The 23,919-nt window shown below is 42.8% G+C and overlaps 1 protein-coding gene across 7 annotated transcripts in view; it reads left to right on the top strand.

The window, feature by feature from the left end:
- PHF21A (PHD finger protein 21A) overlaps window positions 1-23,691 on the top strand; it is a 140,587-nt gene extending 116,896 nt beyond the window's left edge. For 5 of the 7 annotated variants that reach the window (XM_075425686.1, XM_075425690.1, XM_075425689.1 and 2 more), the window contains exons 11-18: window positions 393-444; window positions 1,270-1,349; window positions 1,808-1,868; window positions 4,316-4,479; window positions 10,518-10,673; window positions 12,237-12,312; window positions 12,641-12,744; window positions 14,664-23,691. In XM_075425686.1, coding sequence (XP_075281801.1) covers window positions 393-444; window positions 1,270-1,349; window positions 1,808-1,868; window positions 4,316-4,479; window positions 10,518-10,673; window positions 12,237-12,312; window positions 12,641-12,744; window positions 14,664-14,918 — 948 coding nt within the window. In that variant the 3' untranslated portion in view covers window positions 14,919-23,691. Of the gene's footprint in view, window positions 1-392; window positions 445-1,269; window positions 1,350-1,807; window positions 1,869-4,219; window positions 4,243-4,315; window positions 4,480-10,517; window positions 10,674-12,236; window positions 12,313-12,640; window positions 12,745-14,663 lie in introns of all 7 variants that reach the window. The other 2 variants (XM_075425691.1, XM_075425692.1) reach the window with 1 other exon arrangement.
- Window positions 23,692-23,919: the final 228 nt, after the last annotated feature.

Below are 23,919 nucleotides of genomic sequence, written 5' to 3' on the forward strand. Positions count from 1 at the left end.
TATTGAATGGCAAATGTAAACCAGAAAGATCTTCAACTAGCAGTATTTTGCTGGCAATTGAACTGTGTTGGTATTTACGGAGAGCCAATCATATAGTCAGTTCAGTGCTGGACTGGAAGTAAAGAAACTGCTTTCTTGTTCCCAGCTCTGCCAACTCTGTGATCATGAGCAACTGGCATTTCCCTCCATCTCAGGCTAGGTTCCCATCTAGAAGATGGGACTGTTGTCGATCCTCTAAAACAGTTTGACATATATGGATGAAAAGTGATTTATAGAAGCAAAGTATTGCTAATAACGTTTGTTGCTTAGTTACCTGTCAACTGACTTTACAAGTGATATAGCTGGTCCTAACAGTTGGACTTGTCACGATCTTTTGTTCTCCCTCCTCACAGAAACTTGCCTTCATGGTGTCTCTGGGATTAGTTACTCATGACCATCTGGAAGGTAGGAAAAATGTCTATAAAGTTGGTTCTTGAGCCCCCTGTTTCATGGCCATTCTGAGTTGGAAGTACGGGTCAAAAATATTTATGTATTCAATGCAGTATTTTCTTGCACAGAAGTACATTTGGAGTGTCTGTACTCTTGATCTAACTTAAGTTTATGCATGCTTTTTTATTTATCTTATTACATTGAAACAAAGTAGTTGCTTCTGCAGCGGAGATCAGTGGTTGGGAAGAAAACGTATGCTCTCATGGTAGGAAGGAAATTTGTGATAATCCTTTTGCTTTCTGGACAACCCTTGTACCTGCAAAGTTACACCATGGATAATTTTAGTTTAACCCACATCTGGATTTTTCATTTATTTCATGATTTCATGGGACTGTAATCTGTAGTGAATGAGTTAACAGGTTATAATTGGTTTTATAATTTAAACTCCTTAATCCTATACAGTGAAATACAGCCTAACATTTCAGTGGCTTGCATTTTCCTGTACTGTATTTATTTTTAAGTATCAACAAGGTTGCCAGGAGCTCTTTGTTCTAGATCCCAATTACACTGACCATGATTTTAAAATATCTTAGTTATGGGGTGCTTGGTGAGAAGATGGCAAGCATTTCATTAGTTAGTCGAGCACAGTATTTGTATTCCTTGTCAGCTCTTATTTTTCAAGCCTTCAGAAATTAGAAATATAACAAAGTTGCCTGTATTCACATGGTTGGTGTTCTGTAGAAATCTTCACAGCTCTCCTCACATGCAAACTGAATTCTGAGGACTTTATATAATTTCTGAGACCCATAGTTTTCTAACCTGAATGCTTTGTTTTACAAGAAATCCAAAGTAAGCGACAAGAGAGGAAAAGAAGAACAACAGCAAATCCAGTGTACAGTGGAGCCGTTTTTGAGCCTGAGGTATTAATTTTTTGCCAGAGAAAGCCGGTATACGCATTCTCAGCTTGTGTGTCTTTCTGTCATGTTGCTGCCTTCTAAGCTATCTCAGTCCTAACTAGACAGGCAAGCTATCATTTATAGTTCACAAGGCCATTTCAATGATACAACCCTCAGATTTTTGAACAGTAAATACATTGGGATGTTCTTCTAATACTTACATCTATTTCTGCCTTCTCCTATGTAAAGCTGACATTAAATGGCAGTGTGTGTTAGTATTACCCTTAGGTCAGCTTGTGTAGAAGTCTGAAGCAGTCCAGATGTCAGAAGTAGTGTAAAAAAGCTAACTTTGCTGAAGCTGTGCTTCAGAAGACAGAACAGCCAGTAATTTCAGTTAGTCCTACTATGCTGTTCCTCAGCTATTGCATATAGTTGTTGCCAAAAATGTTAGCCAACGGAAGTTGTTATATTCTTCCCTGCAGCGCAAGAAGAGTGCAGTCACGTACCTGAACAGCACAATGCATCCTGGGACACGTAAAAGAGGTGAGGTATACTTAGACCTGTGTCTCTGCTGTATGCCTCTTCCTCCATCTTGCATTTGCAGTCACCTTATTGATTTGAAGAGTGAAACAAAGAAGGACTCTACAGTACTTAATCTGTTCAGTAAATTCCCATGGTAGACAAAGATCATGACTTCTAGGGATTAGCATAGCAGATTTTATTAGGCAGCTCAGTGTTTCGTTTCAGTTTCACTCTCCAGAAAAAAAAAACAAAACCCAAAACAATAGGTAGGACAAACCAAAAGGTGAGATGTTTGACCAGCATTTAGCGGTATAAAGCTGCTGTCAATATCCTCTTGTTAATTATGAAATTGCATTGTTACTGTCAAGAAGAAGGTGGTTATGAAAAAAGTGTCCGTGCCCTGAATAGGAGAGGAAACTTAGTGTGACAAAAGCCTTATTCCCCACTGGGAGTAGAGATGGGTCCTTCAAAGGAATTTATCTTGAGCAAGAAAAGCTATTGTGCTCATACTGAGCACTTATCTGCAACCAGTGTGCCCCTTGTCCTAAAATGAGATATGATCTTTCATATAGGTATGTGGTATTGTTCAGTAGAAATACTTCTGTAGAACAGGTAAAATTTTAAGACTTAGATTACGGTGAAACAGATGACTCAGAACATCATAGGAGAGACTGTGATACCATTTTTTGTGCATGGCATCAACCACACATATATGACAATACTTCTCTGATTTTTGATGATCGTGCGCAGTCCTTAAAGACTCATAATACCTTCTCTACTCCTGAGTTTGCTGCCAAAAAAACCATAGTCAAACAGATTAAAAAAGACCACAGTCCTACCTAGCACTGACCAGTTCCATTATCTTTGGTTTTTGGCTGCAAAGCCAAATATTCATTTGACATGTGCTCTCTTTGATATACCTCTTCAGTCCAGCAGGCGACGTGGCAAAGCTGACACTTCTGCAGCTATGCTGTTTCTAAATAAAAGACATCAGTCTCTACTGCAGTCCTCTACTAATATTAAATGTATTTTTTAAAATGATATGATGTGGATTTTATAGAGAGAGAGTTTTGGATTTACTCTGTGGATAAGTAAATGTTCCTTCTTGTAGTAATTAGTTCTGTTTTAGAACTCATTGTGAGCAATTACTGTATCAATGAAAACGATTGCATGCTTTTATATTTGATACTCTTTTAGCCTGTTTTTGTACACTGACTGCTATTATACTTTCTTTTTTTTCCCACACCCTGTTGTGAGCCTGTACCTTGCATCAGCACCAAATTAGTAGCACACATTTTCAATTGACAAAAGATTTGGGTGTATACATTTGTTTTGTGATTTAGTATAGCAGTATATTAGGTGAAAAGCTTATGCAAGCATGTGTCCTTGAGAGCTTTAGTTTTAATTCTAGATGGTGCTGAGCATGTCAGAAATTTCAGCCATGGACATCACTATCAGAAATCCGTTTCCAAGGACATACTTAGTTCTGGAACATTTCCAGACCTTAAATGCAAGGTTTAGCATGTTAATAGGTATAGACTGACAATCTGTAAACATAAAATGTGGGAAATTATTCCTAGATACTAACTCCTTTATGTTTACGTATCCATAAATTACCCTGGAGAAGGGAGGCAGAGATGATGGTTACATACTGCTTTTTTGCTGTCTTGCTTTGCATACATAATTCTGTGAAAATTGTTATGAACACATTTTGGACTTCTACTGGTGTAAAGGAGCGTATAGGAGTTGTGCATAATCAAACATAATGACTGAGAAAGTCTAAGAAAGAATACAGAGTTTGGGTGGAGTTACACTGGAAGACCAGTGGTGGGTTACAACTGGTAGTGCTGGTGTTATGGGTCAGATAATAGGATCTGTTCTTGAGGTAGCCTAATTTAAAAAGTGTACCAGTAGGGTAGAAAGTGCTGATCTGCGGGTGAGTGTGTTTAAAAAAAGAGGAAGAAAAAGAGGGGGTTGGTGAGTGTTGGCCTCTGATAAAGGACTTAACCTTTGTGTAGATTTATGCTGGCACTAGAAAGATGGGGAGGTGTGGGAGAACAGTAGAAAGGATTTAACAGTAATTACTGTACCTTCTCTCTAGCTTTGATGCCAACATGTTTTACCTAAAAATTGAATAGCCTGATTTCTGGAAGGAGCAAGTGTCCCCATACTGCCTTTGTGGGAGTGATTCTTTGACCCTCTACAGAACTTATTTCTATTTCCTTCTGAAATATGTCTTTTAAATGTTCTTTCCTTGCAAAATTCTACTTAAAGATTTCTAAAAAATGTTTAAATCTTTGCTTCTGTCTTTCCACTTGTAACTTTTATATTAACTTCCTCTCTGTGCTACATCATTTCCTTTTTCATGCTAGCCAATGAGGACCACTGGCCAAAGGTATGTAAGATCATTTTTCCTTTTTTCTTTTTTTTTTTTTTTTTTTTTTGTGTTCCCTGTTGTTAATATGTAGGTCGTCCACCTAAATACAACACGGTGCTGGGATTCGGGGCTTTGACCCCCACGTCCCCTCTGTCCAGTTATCCTGACTCCCCTGAAAATGAAAAGACAGAGACCACATTCACTTTTCCCGCAGCTGTTCAGCCTGTGTCCTTGCCTAGCCCCAGCTCCACAGACGTAAGTAACTCTTGGGGATACGGTTACTTTTAGAAAGATATGCAGAAACAGCGACAAGGAAAATAGTTGCAGATTTTGTTTCTTTAGTCTCACTCATCATTTGTCTTGATTCAGCGCAGCGAAACAGTCCAGTGGGTTTTTTTAACACCCTACCTTTTTCCTCCTGCACCTATGTTCTTGTCCTGTAGAGATTTTATTTATAACTCCCCCAGCAGATTGAAACATTGGGAGGTACCAGGCATGCTAGATGAGTTCATTTCCTTTGTGCAGTGTCTGAGATCTTGTCTGACTGAACTGAATCTGTCATCCATGAAAAAGGGGGAAGGGGAGAATGAGAAGTATTACTTACAGACCATAATAACAAAAAGTTGTGATGTTTCTGTAATGAGGAGGAGGGAAACCGCTTAGGTCGCGTAGAACAGCCAGGAACAGCATTTGCAGCGCTGTTTTGGCAGTTCTGGTGTACTGGCATAGCTAAATACATCTCCCAGGTGGTCAGATCGCAAAATCTGTCTTGAGTGAAATCTGGTCGTATTGTTATAATTTATAAAGAAGCGAGTGTCCTTATTTCAAGTTAATTCAAAGATAAGATTTGCTACTCAAAGCACAACCTTTTTTAAGTTACTGAGAACTGTCCAGTGATTTCATTGCTTCTATTTCTTGCAAAAAACATGATGCAAAAAATTAAAGGTCATGCATTAACTTTGGAAGATAAATAGTGTGGGAAGAATTGGACTGACTCGCTGCGTAGTTCCCAAATGACATAATGAAGGGACTGTACGCTATGGTTTGTCTGAAAGTGTACTGTGACTGTTCAGTATAGGTGAAACGGTTCATTGCACAAAAATTTTCAGGAGTTGTAGTGCACTTCCAGTAAAGTGCTTGCGTTTTGATGACTAGTACTTAGTGGGCACAGTTTAAAAATAAAAAGGTGCTTGCTTATTTCTTCATACCAGTGCGGCAAACTCCTTCTGCAGTCTGAGTCAGGGAGGTCTCTTCCTCCCCAGCCCACCACCCCCTTTTTTTAAAAGAAACATATTATCAGATATAATTGAGGCCCAACCATTTGAAATGGGCTTTAAGAAAGAGTTGGGCCGCTTTATTTTCATCTATGCAGTGGCACCGCTGTAAGTACATAGACTAAGAGACCAACTCTACTGGCCGTATACAACAGGGAATAGAAGCCAACTTCTTGCCTCTGAACTGTATTTGTTCTGCAGAGGTAAGAAATAGAAATAGTACAAGTGTGCCTGAGTCACTGAAATAAATAGATGCATTTCCGATACCCAGGGAATATGTATGTGAAATTAAAAGGTTCTCTTTTATATAGTCATTTTTGAGAGCAGAATAGCACTTGACTGTAAAAACCCTTTCCTGACAGTCAAACGAATGGGACTGTGGAACAGCCCCTCAGGGAGAAGGTGGGGTAGCTCCATCTCTGGGGACTTTTAAAAGGAAGCAGTACAAACAACTAGCAAACATGCTGGAGAGCACATTTATTACATTGACCCCAAGAGGAGGACTGGATAATGTGGTGGGGGTCTTTTCCATCTCTGAATTGTGTGTGTATACTGCCGAGTCTTTTCTCACTGTGCAAGAGTTCTCAAAACAGTATAATGAGTTGTTGCCTTGTTTTCTGCAGTACCTGGTGGCAGCAAGCTAAATCAAGAGTAGTGAATTTCTGTAGCATTCAAATCTAGTCCCGAATGCCCTGAATTTTGATGGTATTTAGGCCTAGATACTGGTTTGCTTTAATATTCATTAATTAACAAAAATAGAAGTATTTTAAAGACAACAATGGGAGAATACAGAGCAGGTAATTAATGTTCTCTCTTACCTGATGATATTATAATATAGCACAGTAAGACTCTTTCCCCTTCAGAATCAGATATAAATCTGCTTTAGTGTGTTTCCAGACATGTCGTTTAGTTTATGCATATGAACAGCATTAACATTTTTGTGGGTTTAATTTTTGGAAATAATTTTATCCCAAAGTCCCATTCAATGCATATTCGCTATCAGTTGGGTTAATTTGATAGACTTTTCAGAAATATTTGATACTGAATTCTATATAAAATAAAATACATGTAAAAGAAGAAAATATATTTGAAAGTGCTCATAAAAATATTTTAATTAAAAATAGACTATTAAACAAAATTTGAACCTTCAGAGACATCAGAATATTGGAAAGAAAGTAAATACGAGATCTGTTCTTCTGTCGTTGCATGTCATAATTCTTACTTGCTAATCATAAAGAGAGGAATGGTTTCCCATTGCCATCATAAGCTGGAAGGTAGTCTTCTGTTAATATGTTCTCATAAAATTGCTGTGTAAGCTTGTGCAGTCACATTGCTTTTTTGTGATTCAGTTTCTCCCATTTATACATTTGGCATGGTGCTTCCTTTTCCCATCTGAGTTTTGAGAACTTAGCAATACTTGTAAAAACCTTTAGTATCCTTGGCTGGAAAAGTGCTATATGATGCTGGAAAAGTACTATATATTTAAACACCAACAGTACTAGTTGTACTGGAGGTGAAGACAAAGAGGAAAATTAGGTCTTTGGTGTTTAAGGAGCTTGCAGCTTAATTAGATGTAGAATACAGTATACACTCAAATGCTCATGCCACAGTTAATGACCGGCGCTACCACCGAGAACTATCCTGCCTGTCACCAGCAGTGTTTTCTCATCCCTTAAATGCCCCCTATGTTGTTCCAGCACAGGTATAGCTGAGGCCACGTTGTGATCTGCATAAGGGAACTGGCATAGCTAAAAATTGTTAGTGGTAGCCAAGATCGTGATCCTCATCTGTCTTTAGTCAGCCTATGAAAGTTTACAAATCAGGCCAAGCACTTGGGACCAGGCACCATGGGCCTTCTTGCCTTTCTTCTGAATTGTCATTCTCTGACTGACAGGGATAAATTTTGAAGGGAGGATGAAGCAGGAACTTGAGATGGGATTGGTGATAAGGATGAAAGGGTGGAAAGCAGAAATAGAAGCTGGGAAAAGGAAGGAATTAATGCAGTAGGCAGGATTGAGCAAAACTTCTCTCTCCTTTTTTTTTTTTTTTTTGGCAATTGTCTATGAACCGTTTGGTTATGTGTGATTCTCCCTCACACAGTAGTGGAGTATTCACCTGGAAGATAGCAATTGCCTTTGAAGGTCAATTACTCAGCAAGAAGAATAGTGCAAAAATATCTATCCTAGTGATGGTTCAAGTCTGTGATCACAAAATGTCTTTTTATTAGTAAACTCCTTAAAACAATGTTTCAATTGAGAGGAGCATTACAGAACATTCAGAGCACAAAGTCAAGCGCATAAAAGTTAGGAAATGCCAGAATTATTGTTGCTTCTGATAACTTAATTCACTTACCTCATACATTATGATCATCTTTATTTGTATGGTCATGAACAATTCCTGTTCCAGACTATTTAGTTTTGCCATGTTGTTCCAGTGATATATACATATGAGTATAGATCAATATGTTCAAACACAGAAACTACATATACTTCCGATTTGATACTGTGTTACTCAGTTCTGTTGCCTAAAGCCAGGCCCCGCTGCTCTAGACACTTGGAAAAGTAAAGAAAACCGTTAGCTGTCCAAAAAGCTTTCATTTCTTTTCCTGATCTCTTGGTGCAGACGAAGTAGAGCAAAAAGTGACATTAACTCACCTTTTATGGTCTCTGTTCTGAAATTATTCTTCAGTCTCTTCAGCCTGTAGCACGTGTTAGAGCAGCCTCAGTGAACTCTGCTCTAGCCTAAGCTGGCTGCCTATAGCCTTCACAGAGCTGGTCCAGAAGCTGAGGTTAGTGGGGTGCATGTCACAACATCAGATCCAGCCCCCCCTTTATGCGTATCTTTATTAACTGCCCATAAAGCCTGGGGCATTTCTTTGGAATCAAACAGTGGCTGGGATTTTGGTAAGGCCAGTTATTAATTCTGAGGACATTGTCCTGAATTTCGTGTTAACAAAAACAGGACTGTGGATTTTGTGCATGTGTGTTATCTCAATGCGTTCAGCTGCACTGCACACTGACCAGCTGCATCACTTCAGGTTTTGCAGCATTGAGTTGTGTGGAGGAGGTTCTGAGTCTTAAATGTCTTCCCCTCAAGAAACAACTGTGTCTGTCTCTTGTGTAGGTCTCTTTCGGCAGGCTATTAGACAAAACATTTCTGGTTTTCAACACACCAATAGTTGAGCCAGTTACCAAGTGCTGTCTTGTAGTCTGTGGCAACCAAAGTATCTTAACACATGTAATTCTCTAAAACGAGAATTTTCTTCTGAAATGTTAGAATTTTCCTCTTAAATTTTTCCTTATGTTGCAGAGGATTTTGTTTTAGCTTATATGGCATCTCCTGCCTGCCTTCTTTTGCTTGTACTCACAGAATGTATGATAGAGGAAGAGAAGTTTTTCCCAGCCTGGTTACACAGATCGCTTCACAAGAGGCATGAAATGTCACTGATTTAATTCTTCATTTAACACTGAGGAACTCTCTCTTGTTAAAGGGTGAAGTAATACCATAACCCAGCTCTCAAAGATCTCTGGGACTTACAGAACCAGCACATGGCACTGAAAATTCACTAAAGATTGATCCTTTACAAAACATGACATCAGTGCTATCCTTGGGAATTAAGAGAAGAATAGCCTTCACTTCGAAGAAAGGCCTCATCAGCAGTAAAGCTGGGGAGCAGAAACCTGAGCAGATTGCTTGTGTGTCATTCTTCTAATATATTTAATATTTTATCCATAGTACAGATTAGTGTCATTTTTCTTGCCTGGCAACTTAATGCATAAGTGCATGGCCAAATCTGCTATCCCTCCAAATTGATAGAGCTTACTCACACACTTGAAAAGACTGTATGGGTCAAAATGAAGCCTTGCACACATTGATATTTCATACAGGGGGAGTTTGTTGCGTGTGTGAAACTTGAACTGAAATTGGTGAAAAGTGTGTATTTCAGACTCCATGTGGGGCCTTGGATATGTTGAGTTGCCAGGAGAGCCCACAGGCGGTGAGAAGAGAGGGCTGGGGTGCCCCTTTCCACCTCTGCGATGCTGGGCCGTCTTCCTCTCATGCCTCTTTGTTCAAATACCCGAAAAACAGAAACACCACCACTGCTCTAAGCATGAGGTGGGAGTAACAGGAGGAGAGAGAGAGAAGAAAAAGTGACATAAGTCAGACCTACCTTTCTGGGAAGTTAATGGCTGTAGAAGATAATTATCTCTGATGGTGATGCAATAGTAACTAAACCTAGTTTTTTTAAGAGCCACTGCCAGTAATGTTTTCAATTCTTGCTTTTAAACATCTCTTAGTTAGAAAATGTCTCTTGGTATTCTTTCATCCTGGCTCTCAGCCTACATTAGTGATGAAGCACTCTCTGTAGAGAATGAGAAAATTTTGAGTCACAGCTTTTTTGGTGCAACTTGAGGTAACCTAAGTGAAGTAAAAAGAATTGTCTTGAAACATATTTTATTCTGTTCTTTTTCATTTACAACCACACCTTTTCCTTCCAGTTTCATTTTTAAAAGTGACCTAAGTATTTGACAGTGTTCTTTTAAGTCACTGAGTTGGGGTTTCTTACATACTGTTACTGGCAAGAGACAGCCTCATCAGCATTCCTGAAATGGAGTTGTGCTTACATCCAGAAATGAGAAGGGTTAAGAAAGTGGATAGCTCATCACTTTACACGAAAAAAAAAAACAAAACAAAACAGAGTAAAGGGGAAATCTTAAAGAAGAAAGGGTATGGGGTAGCAGTTGTTTAGAGAAGCTATGGTAACAAGTATTTACTGTAATATTTTGCCTTGGGAGGACAGAGGGAGTGTTTGGGAGGACAGATGTCAATGATTCTGATATCCTGCCTGGTTTTCCTGTTTCACAGCCTAAAAAGGGCTTGACCGTTTGGAATCTCCTTAGAAATAGTTTGTGCTATAAACTTTGCATTCAACCAGGATGTAGATGTCACAGGTCAAAGTTCACTTTTTGCCTTCTCTCTCTCTTTCTCTCACCCACACCCCTTCCCCTCAATTTTTAGGGCGATATCCATGAGGATTTTTGCAGTGTTTGCAGAAAAAGCGGGCAATTGCTGATGTGTGACACATGTTCACGTGTTTATCACCTGGACTGTCTGGACCCGCCTCTGAAAACCATTCCCAAGGGCATGTGGATCTGTCCCAAATGTCAAGACCAGGTATTGTTTGACAGACAGGGAGAGTTGTGTACAATGCACTATGAAGATTATTTTGTGTTAAAGAAAATAACCACATCACTTGGCTTATTTAGATTAAGACAGCCTGACACTGAACAAATCTATTTGATCTGTAATAGGCTTTTGTGAATTTGATTGAATTACCTGTCGTGGAATGCGTGCAAATACAAAACTGTTAGGTCTTGCTCCCAGATTTGGGGTCTTTATTTGTGACCCATAGAAAGTTTGCTGTTCCTTTAAGCTTATTATTTCTTCAAAAGTTATTAGTATATTCTTCTGGAAGAATAAATAAAACACTTGTGCCTACCTCAATGGATAGTACAAATACAAGCCCCTGTTTATTCATATAAATCAAATATCAGAGAGGTTGTCTTCAGTGATCTCTTCAATAATATCATCCAGCATCAGTGTAACAAGGACAGGCAAACAGTTTGGTTCTTCTTCCTTCCAGATCCCTTTCTGAAAGTACACAATTGAATTGAAGTGAACAGATTATATTTTAATTTTTCATTTATAATTGCACAGATTACAAGACAGAGAAGTAAACTATTGTATTCCTAACCCTTACATGGAATGCCAGAAGTTGCAAAGGATTGCTGATAATTGGCAGCCTGAAGCTGTTAGCGTTCTGTCTAATGTAGCATATTGCTTGGTCGCCCATGTGACCTTTGGTTAGCCAGATGGTAGCGTAAGAAACAGCCTGTTCAGACTGTGCTGTTCAGAAGAATGAAAATGTACAACTCAAGTGACTTGGTCAATAGTTACGAGAGGAGGGAGTGTTACCCTGTTCCTGCTCTTGCCTGCTCTCACCTTATCCCTCCTTGCTGTATTTCTGTGATAGGTTCCCACAAAATTAGGGGGGGAAATCTGAGTAATTTCACTGTAAAGTGGCCGAGTCCTCTATCTTCTGAGACACCCCTCTGATTCACTTATTAAAAATAAATGTCTTTCCTCTCAAAATAAAGTTTGTTAGCAAGGAATATGTAGGAAGGATCTGAAGGATATAAATGGTGTTTACCCTTATAAAGAGGGTTTGACAACTCTATGAAGATGATTCTAATAAGAAAGTGAGATAGGATGGTTTCGTGTTTTACTGGTCAGGAAGTGTGATGTTTGAATGTATGGTGTGGAGACCATTCTGTGCCCTGAAAACTTTTCTGCTAGAACAACTAAGATCAGCAATTTTTCTGAACCATGAAATAACATTTATGTCTCCTGGCAAGTTTGAGTTCAGATATATTATCCTTTCATTCCTCTTTTAAGTTTTTCAGTTTCATTAGTAGACTTTATTTGTGGTTATGGAGGGAATTTGAGAAAAAGCTGACGTTTGTAAGAAACAGGCCTGCTTTGTGGGAGCCACAATACAGTTGTAAATAATTCCCTCTGTTAAATCTCAGAACAGGTCTGTGAAGCTTCATGTTAACAGGGCTGAGGCTAATGATAGCCATAAAAGAAAATCCTCAGTCTTTCCTTCTTGCTTTCTCCTTTTTGTTTTCTTAGAGGTAGATTGTGTACCAGTTAAATCTCGAAACACTTTTCTTTCAGATGCTAAAGAAGGAAGAAGCAATCCCATGGCCAGGAACTTTAGCAATTGTTCATTCATATATTGCATATAAAGCAGGTAGGAAAATGGAGAACAACACTTTTGTTTCACTTCTAATAATGGAAGATGTTATTTTGGGAATGGGATAGAATGGTATTTCCTTTACAAAAGGAGATTAAAGGGGAAGAACCACAATCACTAGTGAAGTGAAAATAGCAGTCTAAATATTTGTTAAGCCTTCTGTGATGCTTGTGTGTGTAGGTGAAATTTTGGGGATGATTTAGTGCACAAGTTGTGGAATTGACTTTAAACACTATCACTCTTTTTACATGAAGCAGTTTAGACACTCTATCCACTGTTGTGACAGGAACATTTTAAATATTATGATTAATATTCTGTTTTGCAGCGAAAGAAGAGGAAAAACAGAAACTACTTAAATGGAGTTCAGATTTAAAACAGGAAAGAGAACAACTAGAGCAGAAGGTCAAACAGCTCAGCAATTCTATAACGGTGAGTATTGCTCTCCCAAATAACTGCACCTGTGTTCTGGTGCCAGAATACATAGAGAACACTATGCAGTGACTCCATGTACTAGACCTGTCTTCCACTGCATTTACTGAGAATTGAGTGAGTGCTTTCCTTTGAGTTTTAGGACTTTGGGAAGCAGGAATGATAGACAGACAACATATACTTACACTGAGTCACTAGCACATGATCCGTGATGACCGTATATTGTAGACATACAGTGACCTATAGTATCAGCAGGTGACAAACATGACCCAGAGTGTTGTTGTCTGTGGGCGGTAGATGAAGTCAAATTCTCCAGTGTCTTACTTAAATAAGAATGGTTGGGCCTCTGTGTGTAATAAGAGTTACAGTCTTGGTGCCCTTTCCAGACCTTCCTAATACAAAAGTGACAGTTTACTCACGAGACTCTCAGGCTCTTGACATGTTGCCTTGGCAGTCGGCAGCTGGACACTGTGCATGCCTCTGCGTAATATTAATTAGACGATGCCATACTTCAAGCCAGAAGCTGTAGTTTCCACCTTAGTTTATCGCAATAAATGGAGCATACATATTAATTTGCTCTCTCCTCACCTTAATAAACAAATCAGGCTCTTGAGTTGCCCGTGTGAAGTTTGAGCCCCTCACTTAGTGTAGCCCTAGCCAGTATTACAGAATGAAAAATACTGAAATCTCTTACGTAGCAGCATTTGTAAGACAGATACCTAAGTACAGACTTTTCATTTTTAAATGCACTTTTCCAGTCTGCCTGTCTTTACCTATTAGAGCAAAAGAAAGTATCCCATGCTTATAGACCACTAAATGCTAATGTTACAAATAAAATGTGAGCTAACAAGTGGTGAGAAGTGCTGGTTAGCACTTCTGGAGACTGTCATCTTCTGGTTAGCAGTAGCTGGGCTTAACCTCAGCATCACTAGAGCATTAACACTGTTTCTCAGGCAGATGCAAGCCCTCAACATGGGGGATTGACAGTTGGTAAGGAGAATGGTTTATTTTATATGATCAAGTCATTGTTTATACGTTCATTAGAACTGTCCAAAAAAGACACATTACGCCTAAATTTTGTGATGTTTTTATGACACCATGAGCTTCGTATGAAAATAGTAAAGCTGAAACCAGCAGTGTCTGGAGATCAGCGTGGATAAAAGGTTTAAAAAATGTAGGAAGGTTGCCATCTTTGTGTAAGAACCTGAATGTTACAGACATAGCTACCATATCCTTTTTGAGAGTTTCAGATATAGATATAAGCAGTTTTTCACCCTTGGAACATCATTTGTGCACTTTTTTTAAAGTTGTCTTCCCCTGACTCTTGATGAGCTAGCTAGGCTACTACGGCTTCTGAGAGAAAGAAGTGGCCACAAAATAAGATTTTCAAGTGAAGAAGGGCTTGTTTTTCTTTTCAAGTGCCCCTTTGTTTATTGAGAGGAGGAAGTGATGTTCCTGCTAAAATGTATGTGAAAGCAAAGGCTGTATCCCATTAGCAGCATGCACACACACTGTCAGCAGTCAGCTGCAGTAGGATGCCTGAGTTTGCAGATCTGAGCTAAAGAAATTTCAGCAATGCAGTACTACTAGAAAAAATTATAAGGACATGTACTTGGAAGTTTCCCTCCAAAAGGAACACAAAAGGATGGAGCTGTCTGTGTTAGTTTGAAAAACACCTTGGGATGAAAGGGGGCCATACCAGATGACAGCTGCGTACTGGCAGTGTAGTTCTTCAGCCTGCAAATATAAATTCTCCTGCGAACACAGCCCTGAGACTCTTTCACTTCCAGACTGGGAAAGTGAAATTGGAGCTGCAGTCTTTTCTGCGTACTTACGTGTAGATCTGTGAACGTATTTCTTCTCTTATCTTCTTTCATTCATAAGCTTGAACTTACTACTGCTTTTCTGTTTTGCTGCAGAAATGCATGGAAATGAAGAATACCATCCTTGCAAAACAGAAGGAGATGCACAGCTCCTTGGAGAAGGTAAAACAGCTGATCCGCCTCATCCAAGGCATCGACCTTTCAAAACCCATAAACTCTGAGGTCACTTCAGTAGCCATCTCCAATGGCATGGACTCCGCTAACAATACTAATGCTGCCACCTCCACCTTAGCCCCCTCCCCTTCCCAGAGCTGCATGGTGAACTGTAACAAGGGCGATGAGACTAAATAACACAGTGAAGTTAAGAAGGAGGTGGCAGCGAGGAGGAAGAGCAAAATAATTAAACTTTAGAAAAGCAAAACTGGATTTCTTCTGGAAAGTGCATAATTCTTTAGTTCTTTGGTTCCAGAGAGAGCGTGAAGATGCTTGTGCCAGGCGGCACCGGAGTTTGCCAATTGATCCTTCTTATTCTGTGTGTACATGCAAAGTTTGGATCATGTTACATGAATAGTGCCAGCTGGGGGTTCTTTGCCAGCACCATGCCAAGTGAAATAATATATTTACTCTCTCTATATTTTACACCAGTGTGTGCCTGCAGCAGCCTCCACAGCCACTATAGGTTTGTTTTATTTTTGTTTGGGGTGAGGAGCAGGGATGAGGGAGGAGAGCAGGTTTCAAATCCTTATTTGCAGAACAGTTTCTTTAGCTAGGGGAAAACAAAAACAAGTCCAAAGAGCCTGTGGGCTTTTCCTGTTTCTAAACTCTCAGTACTATTAAACCAAAAAACCAGAAATATAAATTATCAAACCCCAGTGCCCAGAAGGGACAAGTCTATCAAATAAGCAGTATTTACTATTGTTTAGACAGGAGATGTACAAAAGGAAAGGAGATGGACTTTTCACTGAGTAACCAGCACATGTACAGGCTGAGGATCTACTGTCCCAACAGCTTTAGGTTAATCCTGTTTCTTCGCATTAAACACCAGACATGCTTTGCAGAATTGGTTTGGGTCCTCACACTCGTCCAGAAAGCCTGTGTTGGGAACGGGGAAACAGAGGGCCAGAATCCAGGGTCAGCTTGGAGCATTGGACGGAGGTGTCCCAAGAGAAAATGTGCATCGATTACTTGAAAATGAGATTCCAGCCCTTTTCTATATTTATAAACAACAAAGGTATCCTGAACAAAGTAGCACATGACCCAGATGTGTGAACCGAACAGAGAAATGTCCTTTTCTTTCACTTCCTTTCTCTTCTTTTGGTAACAAGAACTAAATAAGGAATAGAAAAGCTGTTTTTCAGGCTGACAGTCTAATTAAAGAGGTAGATGGGACCTTGCATGGTATAGATTAGAAGTAATAGTGTCAGTGAGATACAGTGAGTCTTTGTGAGTCCTTGTGTCATCGTTTTGGGCACTGTTTTTTTATGCAAGGGCAAAATCTTTGTATCTGGGGGAAAAAAAACGACTTTTTTAAATTAAAAAGGAAAATAAAAGATATTGAGGTCTTCCTAGTGTTACTTAAAATAAGATCAAGGTAAGAAACATTGTAAAAAAAAAAATACAAAAGTGCTATTTGTTTCCTAAACAAGTGATTTCTATTAAAAAGGTGTCAGAACTGGAGAAAATGCTGTGTACTTAGAATTTTTTAACACAGACTTTGCTTATTTATGATGAAATTCTGCTGTGTTTGTGTTTTAAAATCCAATGGGACAGTTTCCATAGATTGTACCATACATGCTACTGGCTAAACTCTAAAGAGGATTAAATCCTGCAGTGCTGGATCTCGCCCCACCTGGAGGATCTGCCAGGCTTGTCTCTGCTGTTCCCGCATCTCCCCCATTCTTCCATGTGTTTGTAACCCAGAGAAAAGCAAGTGGCAGCGTGCTGGTTTGAGGCTTTTATAATTTAGTGATACGAGTTGATTAGAGCTCGAGAGTGAAAGACAGTGAGTTGGTTGGACTGAAATCGCCTCTGTTATATCCTCTTGTTCACGAAGTTCGTCTCTTGCTTATAATCTTTTTACTCGAGATAGCAAAGCTTGCCTTGTGCTTCCTGTTGTTGCGGGGTCTGTCTCAGTTTAGAGTGCTGATTCTGGTCACTTGGGGTTGTGTCCCAGAGCTGCCTAGTTTCACTACTGCGTATAAACCTTTGGGTAAACTCCATTTCCGCTGGAAGCACTGGGAAAACTCTCCTTGCTTCCAGTGGGAGCAGGGTTGAGCCACTACACATGCAGCGTGAGGCAGAGTCCCTGGAGTGGTGCCCTTGAGAGCCTGCGTTGGGTGGCAGGAGACCTGCTCAGCTGTTTCTAGCAGGAAAGAGAAAAGCTTTGGATTTCAAGGATGCATTTCTGAGCAAGAAGTGGTGAACACTCCAGACACTACATAGCCTGAGAGAGTCTCTTTGCTGCCACAGCCAAGTGTGCTTCTGCAGGATTCTGGGAGCTGTTTTCTTCCCTCTCCTTTAGGTTGCCCTTCTGCCCTTTAAGGACTTCTATTCCTTCTATAGGAGTGAGCACTATTTTCAGCTCTGAGCTCAGAACTGACATCCCGAGTTCTCACATTTGTCTGTAGTTGGGAAAGTGACTCCTACATGCACTTCTCAGCTGAACCTGTGATAACCTCGACTCTGTCTTTTGATGTTCGAGTTCTCTTCTGGAACTAGCGGAGCTGGAAGGATAAGTTAGCACAAGTGGCAGGGAGAGAGCTGGGCAGACAACGTCAAAACTGATCAAACTAAAAACATCCTTGCATTAACCCAGTCACCAGTGGGGGTCATTAACATGGGGCGGCACTGGACCAGCAACCTATAGCGTTTAAACAAAGGGCTATGTATTTCAAGGGATGAAGAGAAGAAACAAACTGAACCTGAGCCTTCCTTCTTTGCAATACGAGCCAGCAGCTAACAGCCAGACGCTCAGGAGAAACGGCCTTTTTGGCCAGGTTGTTCTCTAGTTGGTCACTTGGGTAACTCTTAACATCATCTTCTGAAGCATCAAGTACGTTCCTGGTAAGAGACAGTGTCTAGGGATAGGTGCGCTGCGTCTTCGTGGTTCTCATGTTCTTATTTCTGGTGTTACCTTCTGAGCTCTCTTGGAAGCCCTGCACTATTTGGGGGTAGCAAGCTATGTCTGAAGACTTGATAGTCCTTCTGTTTTCTTTGCCAATTCAGGAGAGGATGGAAGTGCAATTCACTGGTAGCCGTATTTAGATTTGAGCGTAGTTAACCAGCCAGGAGATGTTAAAACAGCTATTACTGCTTTTCTGAGGCATCTGCTTGTCTCCAGAATCCGAGTAGGGAAGTGTAGACTTCTGTGTCCCTTTTGTTATAGCATTTGTGTTCTGGACAGTAGGAAGATGCCTTTAGTTAATTGTTATCTGGCAGAGAAATGATCTTAACTTAGACTTTTCAGTGCTGCTAGGTAGTTTTCTTTCTCGCTCGCTAAGTGTGTTTGGATGCTTTCCCTCCTGGCTCTGCAGCAGTATCCGTCAAGAGGCAAGGAGCATTCCCAGGGCTGCACTGACACTGGCCGTGATGCTGCTACATAGGCACAAGTAAATTGGGGTTATCTCTGCCCAGTTAGCAACAATAGAATGGAAGAGGAATTGACATTTGCTAAATACAGAGGAAAATGTTTTTTTTCCTAGCTGCTCTAAGAGTTGCCAGTCAAGGGAGAAATTTAAACTCTTTGAGAGCTTAAAGCTCCAGCCTGTCTTCTGGGTTTGGACTGCTTGGGTTTTTCTTCTCAAGTGATATTTGAGATAGAGTGAGTTTGTACTAAAACTTCTGCTCTTTGGGAAGCTGTCATAATGACTGGCGTTTTGTATCTCCAAACCACCATCAGGATATTAACTAATTCTTATGTCATTGCTTGTCATTGGTGGGAAATAAATGGCTTTTAGATCTCTGTTATAAGAGAGGAGATGAGACCACAGAGGAAGCTCATATCAGGGACGGTCGTGGCTCTCAGCCCAGTGCTAAGGGCTTTAAGAAGTCATCCTGCTTCTTTGCTCAGAAATAGAGTAAGCATTGCAGCAGCAGTTTTTTCGCTTCTCCTTGCGATCTGTTCTTTAAACAGCTGGAAGGGTGTGTGGTGGTCAGAGTGGGAAAGCGAGCATGTGACCTGGCTAGAAGAATTGGTATTATCGTTAGTATTCTCATTATCTTCGTTTAGAGCCAGCAGTGGTTTTAGTGCTGTACAAAACACGGTGAAGGCAATACTTCTAGGGATGATTGGCAGGAAAGGTGTGTAGCTTGGATGGTTCTTCAAGAACATCATTAGCCGGGAGTTACCGTGTTGGTAGGATGACCTGGTGGTTTGCGTGAGCAAAACAAGGACTTTGTTCTTTGCCAGCAAGTTTCTGTTGGTGGGGATATGAATTAAAAGCCACTAACCTCGAAATCAGAGCGGTGATAATTTTACGGGCAGATCTGTTGGTTTTGTTGTTGGTAGAAAAAACAACATTGTATTTTATCCTTCCTAGCCAACCAGGCTGAAGAAAGCACATCTGTATTCCAGCTGTCTAGAAATGTGAACCCTAATTCTGACCTCCTTGGCTTCAAATCATCTTCTTCCCTGTGCTGTTGCAGAGAGAGCCCTGAAAAGCAGCGTGATGTGAGCATTCAGGAGGACCCAGAGTGAAATCTCCCTCTTAGCCCCACCAAGCCTTGGCAGCCTACAATACAGGGAGTAAACTCTGAAATTTCCTTCCCACGTGGATACAGTGGAAAATATCTGTAAATTGGCAGTGCACGTTTTTCTTTTTTTTTTCCCCAGCTGGGTTGCACCCTGCCCTCTTTGCTTCTGAAGTACTACTGATGAATACATGTTTTTTAATGAGACATGTTTTTAAAATATCATATTCAGATGTCAAACCAAAATTTACTCTTTTACTGAGGGCTTCTCTCAGTGAGCTGCTCAGATAACCACTGAAATACTGATGTTACACTTCTTTGTGGACCATGCCCCTTTGGCAGAATTTGTTGACTCTTTTCAGAACTGTTTTGACCCTTCTTCACCATCATTTGCCCTCCTTTGGGATTCTGAAGATCCAGGGCAAGTTCAGCCTTGCTGGGTTACTGCAGAGAGTTTTCTGACAAGTGTGTAGAAGCTCTGCAGAAGGGTCAGGAACCTGGAGAAAGAGGAAGATGTTCTGTCGTGCAGCTGATTCATTTGGCGCTTAGGCTTGCCTGGCCAACAAACTACCTCAGCAAAGGCCATTCCCAAGCACTGCGTGCATTCTATAGCTTCTGACGTTCAGAAGGCAAAAGGTCTTCAAAGAACCCTTCCAACAGCCAGCTCGGTACTGGTCTCTGAGGGCGTGCGAGCGAGCCTCGCAGCAGTGTGCTGTTGAGTCTTTCTTTTTGGTGGTCAGACCCGGACCAGGGAATGCCCTGAAAGTCAGGTGGGATATAGAAAACACAAGAGCTCCAGACATCTTGTCTTCAGGGTGTTGCCGTCTTACTTAGACCCTTCTTTAAGCCTCAGTCCTGTTTGTAACACCTGTGGAATGGAATGTAATACTTGAAAAATATGACTCTCTCCTTTACCTTCAGCTCCCGTTTCCCCCATGTTTATCTTTTATCTGGGACAAGAACTTTCTGCATCATTGTGTCTTGTATAGGCAGAGCACATAGTTGAAACTTGCCAATAAAGAAAATTATTTATACCATGCACTGGTAAGCTTTGTAATTACAGACCCCTGAAAAGACGAACACCTCTCCTGGAGGCCAATTTAAGATGTGGGCTTGTTTCAGAAAACCGAGACCTCACCAGTGTGGGGGTGTGTCTGTATCCCCTGTCAGAATCACTAAATTACCGGAGCAGCGAGTGGAGAACAGGCTCGCCCAGAGCGCTGGTGCTGTGAACATGGCTGTGCTGCGCTGGAGTCTGTCGCGTGAGAACAGTCGGGCCGGGGCTTCTCATCTCCCCTGGCCAGAGGCAGGTGCTGCAGGGACACAGGAAAGGACAGAAGCCTCTTTGGAGACGCCAGGGCAGTGGGAAGGGGCACAGGGGCTGGAGACAGGGGAACGGAAGAAGGGAAGCCAGAGGAGTGAAAGAAAGGAAGATTACATGGGGTAAGGCAGAGCAGAGAGAAGGAATGGAAAGAGGTGAGAACGAGGGAGAGTGAGGGTAGGAAAACTCCAGGAGTGAAACAGAGCTCTGTTATGAGGAGACCGGTATTGCTGCAGTTACAGGGTTTGAAAGTACAGTGGAAAGGTGAGAACAAGAAGGTTCTTTATCCTGCCTCGATTTCTGACTTGGGTTGATCTGTATTCCAAAAGGACCGAGCGTGGTGGGAGAAATGAGCTGCTCAGCTGCAGGTGGGGAAGGAAGCGGGCACTAAGTCATCCCTAGCTCAGCTCCTGCTGCCGAGTAATCCCATCCCGGCCAGAGGCTTGTCTGACTGCTGTGCTACAACGCGGGACGAGGCAGATCAGGCAGACCTCGGGGCAGAGCGAGCCTGCTCTGATCTGGGCTGAATTAATTAAAGATTTCCCTGGCTAGAAATATTCCCGGGACTAGCCAAACCTTTAGCTCACCGGTGTGGTTGCACCATCCTGGTTCGAGTGTGATGATCGGCCTCGTTGAAACCAGTGTCAGCTTCCAGAGGTCCTGAGTGAGCGGAGGAGATGACGCCCGGCAGGACCTGTGAGTCAGGTGCTTCTCAGCAGTCTCTTGGAAGAATCTGTGCAAGGTTCCTGTTCGCTGGGCCATTGTGTCTGGCAGTTCTGTGCCAAAGCCCCTCTGTGCAGCAACGCCTCCCTGTTTTCTTGGAATCTGCTTGATTTAGGGACACGTGTAGAAAGGCAGTTCACTAGAGCAGCTAACGGGGACATGTGGGAAGCTCAACGCAGCCCTTCAGGAGCTGAGCCTGGAGAGCCATGCGGCTGTCCTGCCTCTGGTGTGCTGGCAGGATAGTAAGCTCTCCGTGTCTGGTCTGCTTCACTCTGTAGTATCCAAGCAGGCGTCAAATGCTTCAGACAGAGAAACTCAGCCCAGTCCACAGCTAGGAAGGAAGGAGTACTTAAGGGTATGTTTACTATGGGGAGCACCTGGCGAACGCAAAGGCCTCGTAAGCTTGGCTCTGCCAGCCCTGGGTGGAGAGGTGGCTCAGAGAGGCAGCAGCAGCGAGCAGTGAGCGGTAGCGGTCTGCTGGCACTCAGCAGCGCTTTCACTGCCTGGGGAATTTGCATCTTTTTTTCTTTTTCCTAAATTTACACTGGAAAACGTAGACCTCCACCAATTCCTGCTCTTTTGTCGCCTGCCTCCTTTTATCTGTGATGTTGGAAAAGAAGTAGTGTAGCCACCGAGCTTTGAGAAAGCGCTTTTCTTAGTGAGTGGCCAGCTTGGCCTTGGGGTGCAGCTCAGGCAGGGAAGGGAGGCAGCGGCTGACGCAGGTCCGGTGCTGGCAGAGGCCGGCTCCCGCAGCCGTGTTCAGTGGCCACCCTTGGCTTTGGGCCCCCAGCACCGAGGGCTGATGCTCCGGCAGCGCTGGGGAGACGCTCTGCCCGGGCAAGCAAGGGCAGGGGCTCCCCTTGCTCATTATCCAGATCTCAGGCAGGGCATGCTGAAATTGAGGAGGGGAGGGCACTGGCTTAAAAAAGAAAGGAAGAATCCCTCCATGCCTCACATGCCCCTCCATAAAGTGGGTACTGACGTGGCAAGAGCTGGTTTTCACGGGCTGCGGGCACTGGGAGCAGGCACTGTTGAAAGAAGAGGTGGAGTCGCGCTCTGTGCTGGGTGCGGCAGGAGGCTGCACGTTTCTGCTTGTTCTGGGCTAAAGTGTAATTTCTAATCATAGTCTCATATGTTTCTTTAATTATCACCGGCATCAAAACAGTGATTGACTCTAGAGACAGAAGTAGCGTCTTACCCGTCAGCTCTCCCTTCCCGAAGGTGCGTTGTCTCTGAGTCATTCCTGATGCCATACGTGACTGGCACCCAAGACCCTCCTTAACGAGGGTTTTCACTACCGCATAAGCCCCCACGTCCAGGGCTGCTTCCCGGCGCCCCGTGCAACCAGAGCCAACAGGCGGCTGTGCCCCGCAGGCTGTTTCACCCCAGTTACGGCTGCAGGGCCCCCCCCAGGCACCCTCCTACGCTGGCAGAGGTGCCTTGGTCCCACCTCCGATGGTCCCACCGAAACAAAGCGCAGGGGTGCTGCTGCAAACGACGTTAAGCAAAGATTAAGCAAGGTGACGGGGAGGGAGGCAGCGAGTGCCAACCTGTGCGGGCTCCCGCAGAGGGAGGAAACAACTTTGCAGAGTTCAGAGCAGTGGAGCCCGTGGTGCAGAGAAGTGGTGATGAGCTGCAGCTTGTGGGGTGGCTTCCCAGGCAGTAACTTCGTCTTTTGGGGGCTGACTGGCTCTGGTCTGCAAACACGTCTGCAGCCCAGGGACAGGCGGGTTGCGAAGGCAGCTCTGCTTGTAGAGAGAAAATACTCAGGCCTTGATCATGGCTTCACGTTCCTGCTATGGTGGCGGCACCATCTCAGCAGAGCTGTTGATGCCACCACCCCGCCTATCTGCCGTGCTTCATCCCGTCCCCGCACAGCCCCAGCGTTTCACCCGAGTCCAAGCTGGGAGTCCTGGCTCGGGGCCGAGCTGGGAGCTGGCGCTGAAGGGTGCCGTGTCCAAGCCCCGGTGTCCCCCCAGCCTGCTCAGCTGCCACCAGGTGCTTTTGGTGAGCAGCCCCCAGTGCTGGGCCCGGCGCTGCGAGGGGACGGTGGCAGCTTCTCTCCCGGCTGGGTTTCAGCACGGCGAAGCCATGGCTCTGCCCTCTGTGAGCCAGTGCCGCCCCTCTCCCGGCCCGTCTCCCATCCCTGCAGGCCCTGGTGTAAAATGCCCTCTGACCGGTACCGCGCTCTTGTCACAGAATCACGTCATGAGAACACCAACTTGTGAGATGGTTTGGGTTTTTTTTAAATATCTCTATTTTTTTTAGCCTGATGCTCATAGTGATCTGCAGTCTCTTTGCTGCCTTCAAGTCCTTTGTGGTTTCAGTTTTGGTACAAATGTGTTTAGATTTTAGCAAATTAAAGTTGGGGGGGGAGGGGTACAGAGCATCTGATCAATTTGTATTTATTTATTTTAACATTTTACTAAATAAAACACAATAAAATCTCTCGTCTCCTTAGCTGTATGTACCAGGTGGGGACAGCGGGTCCCACAAGCCCAGGGGAGGGCACGGTGCCCGCAGAAGGTCCCCAGCCCCCAGAGGGGTGTCTCAGTGCGGCCCCATGCGATGGCTGTGGTGCGCTCCGGCTCGGGGCTTGCTGTCTTGGCAGGGAGAAGG

This window comes from Opisthocomus hoazin, chromosome 7 (assembly GCF_030867145.1).
Source record: "Opisthocomus hoazin isolate bOpiHoa1 chromosome 7, bOpiHoa1.hap1, whole genome shotgun sequence".
Classification (NCBI taxonomy): Eukaryota; Metazoa; Chordata; class Aves; order Opisthocomiformes; family Opisthocomidae; genus Opisthocomus; species Opisthocomus hoazin.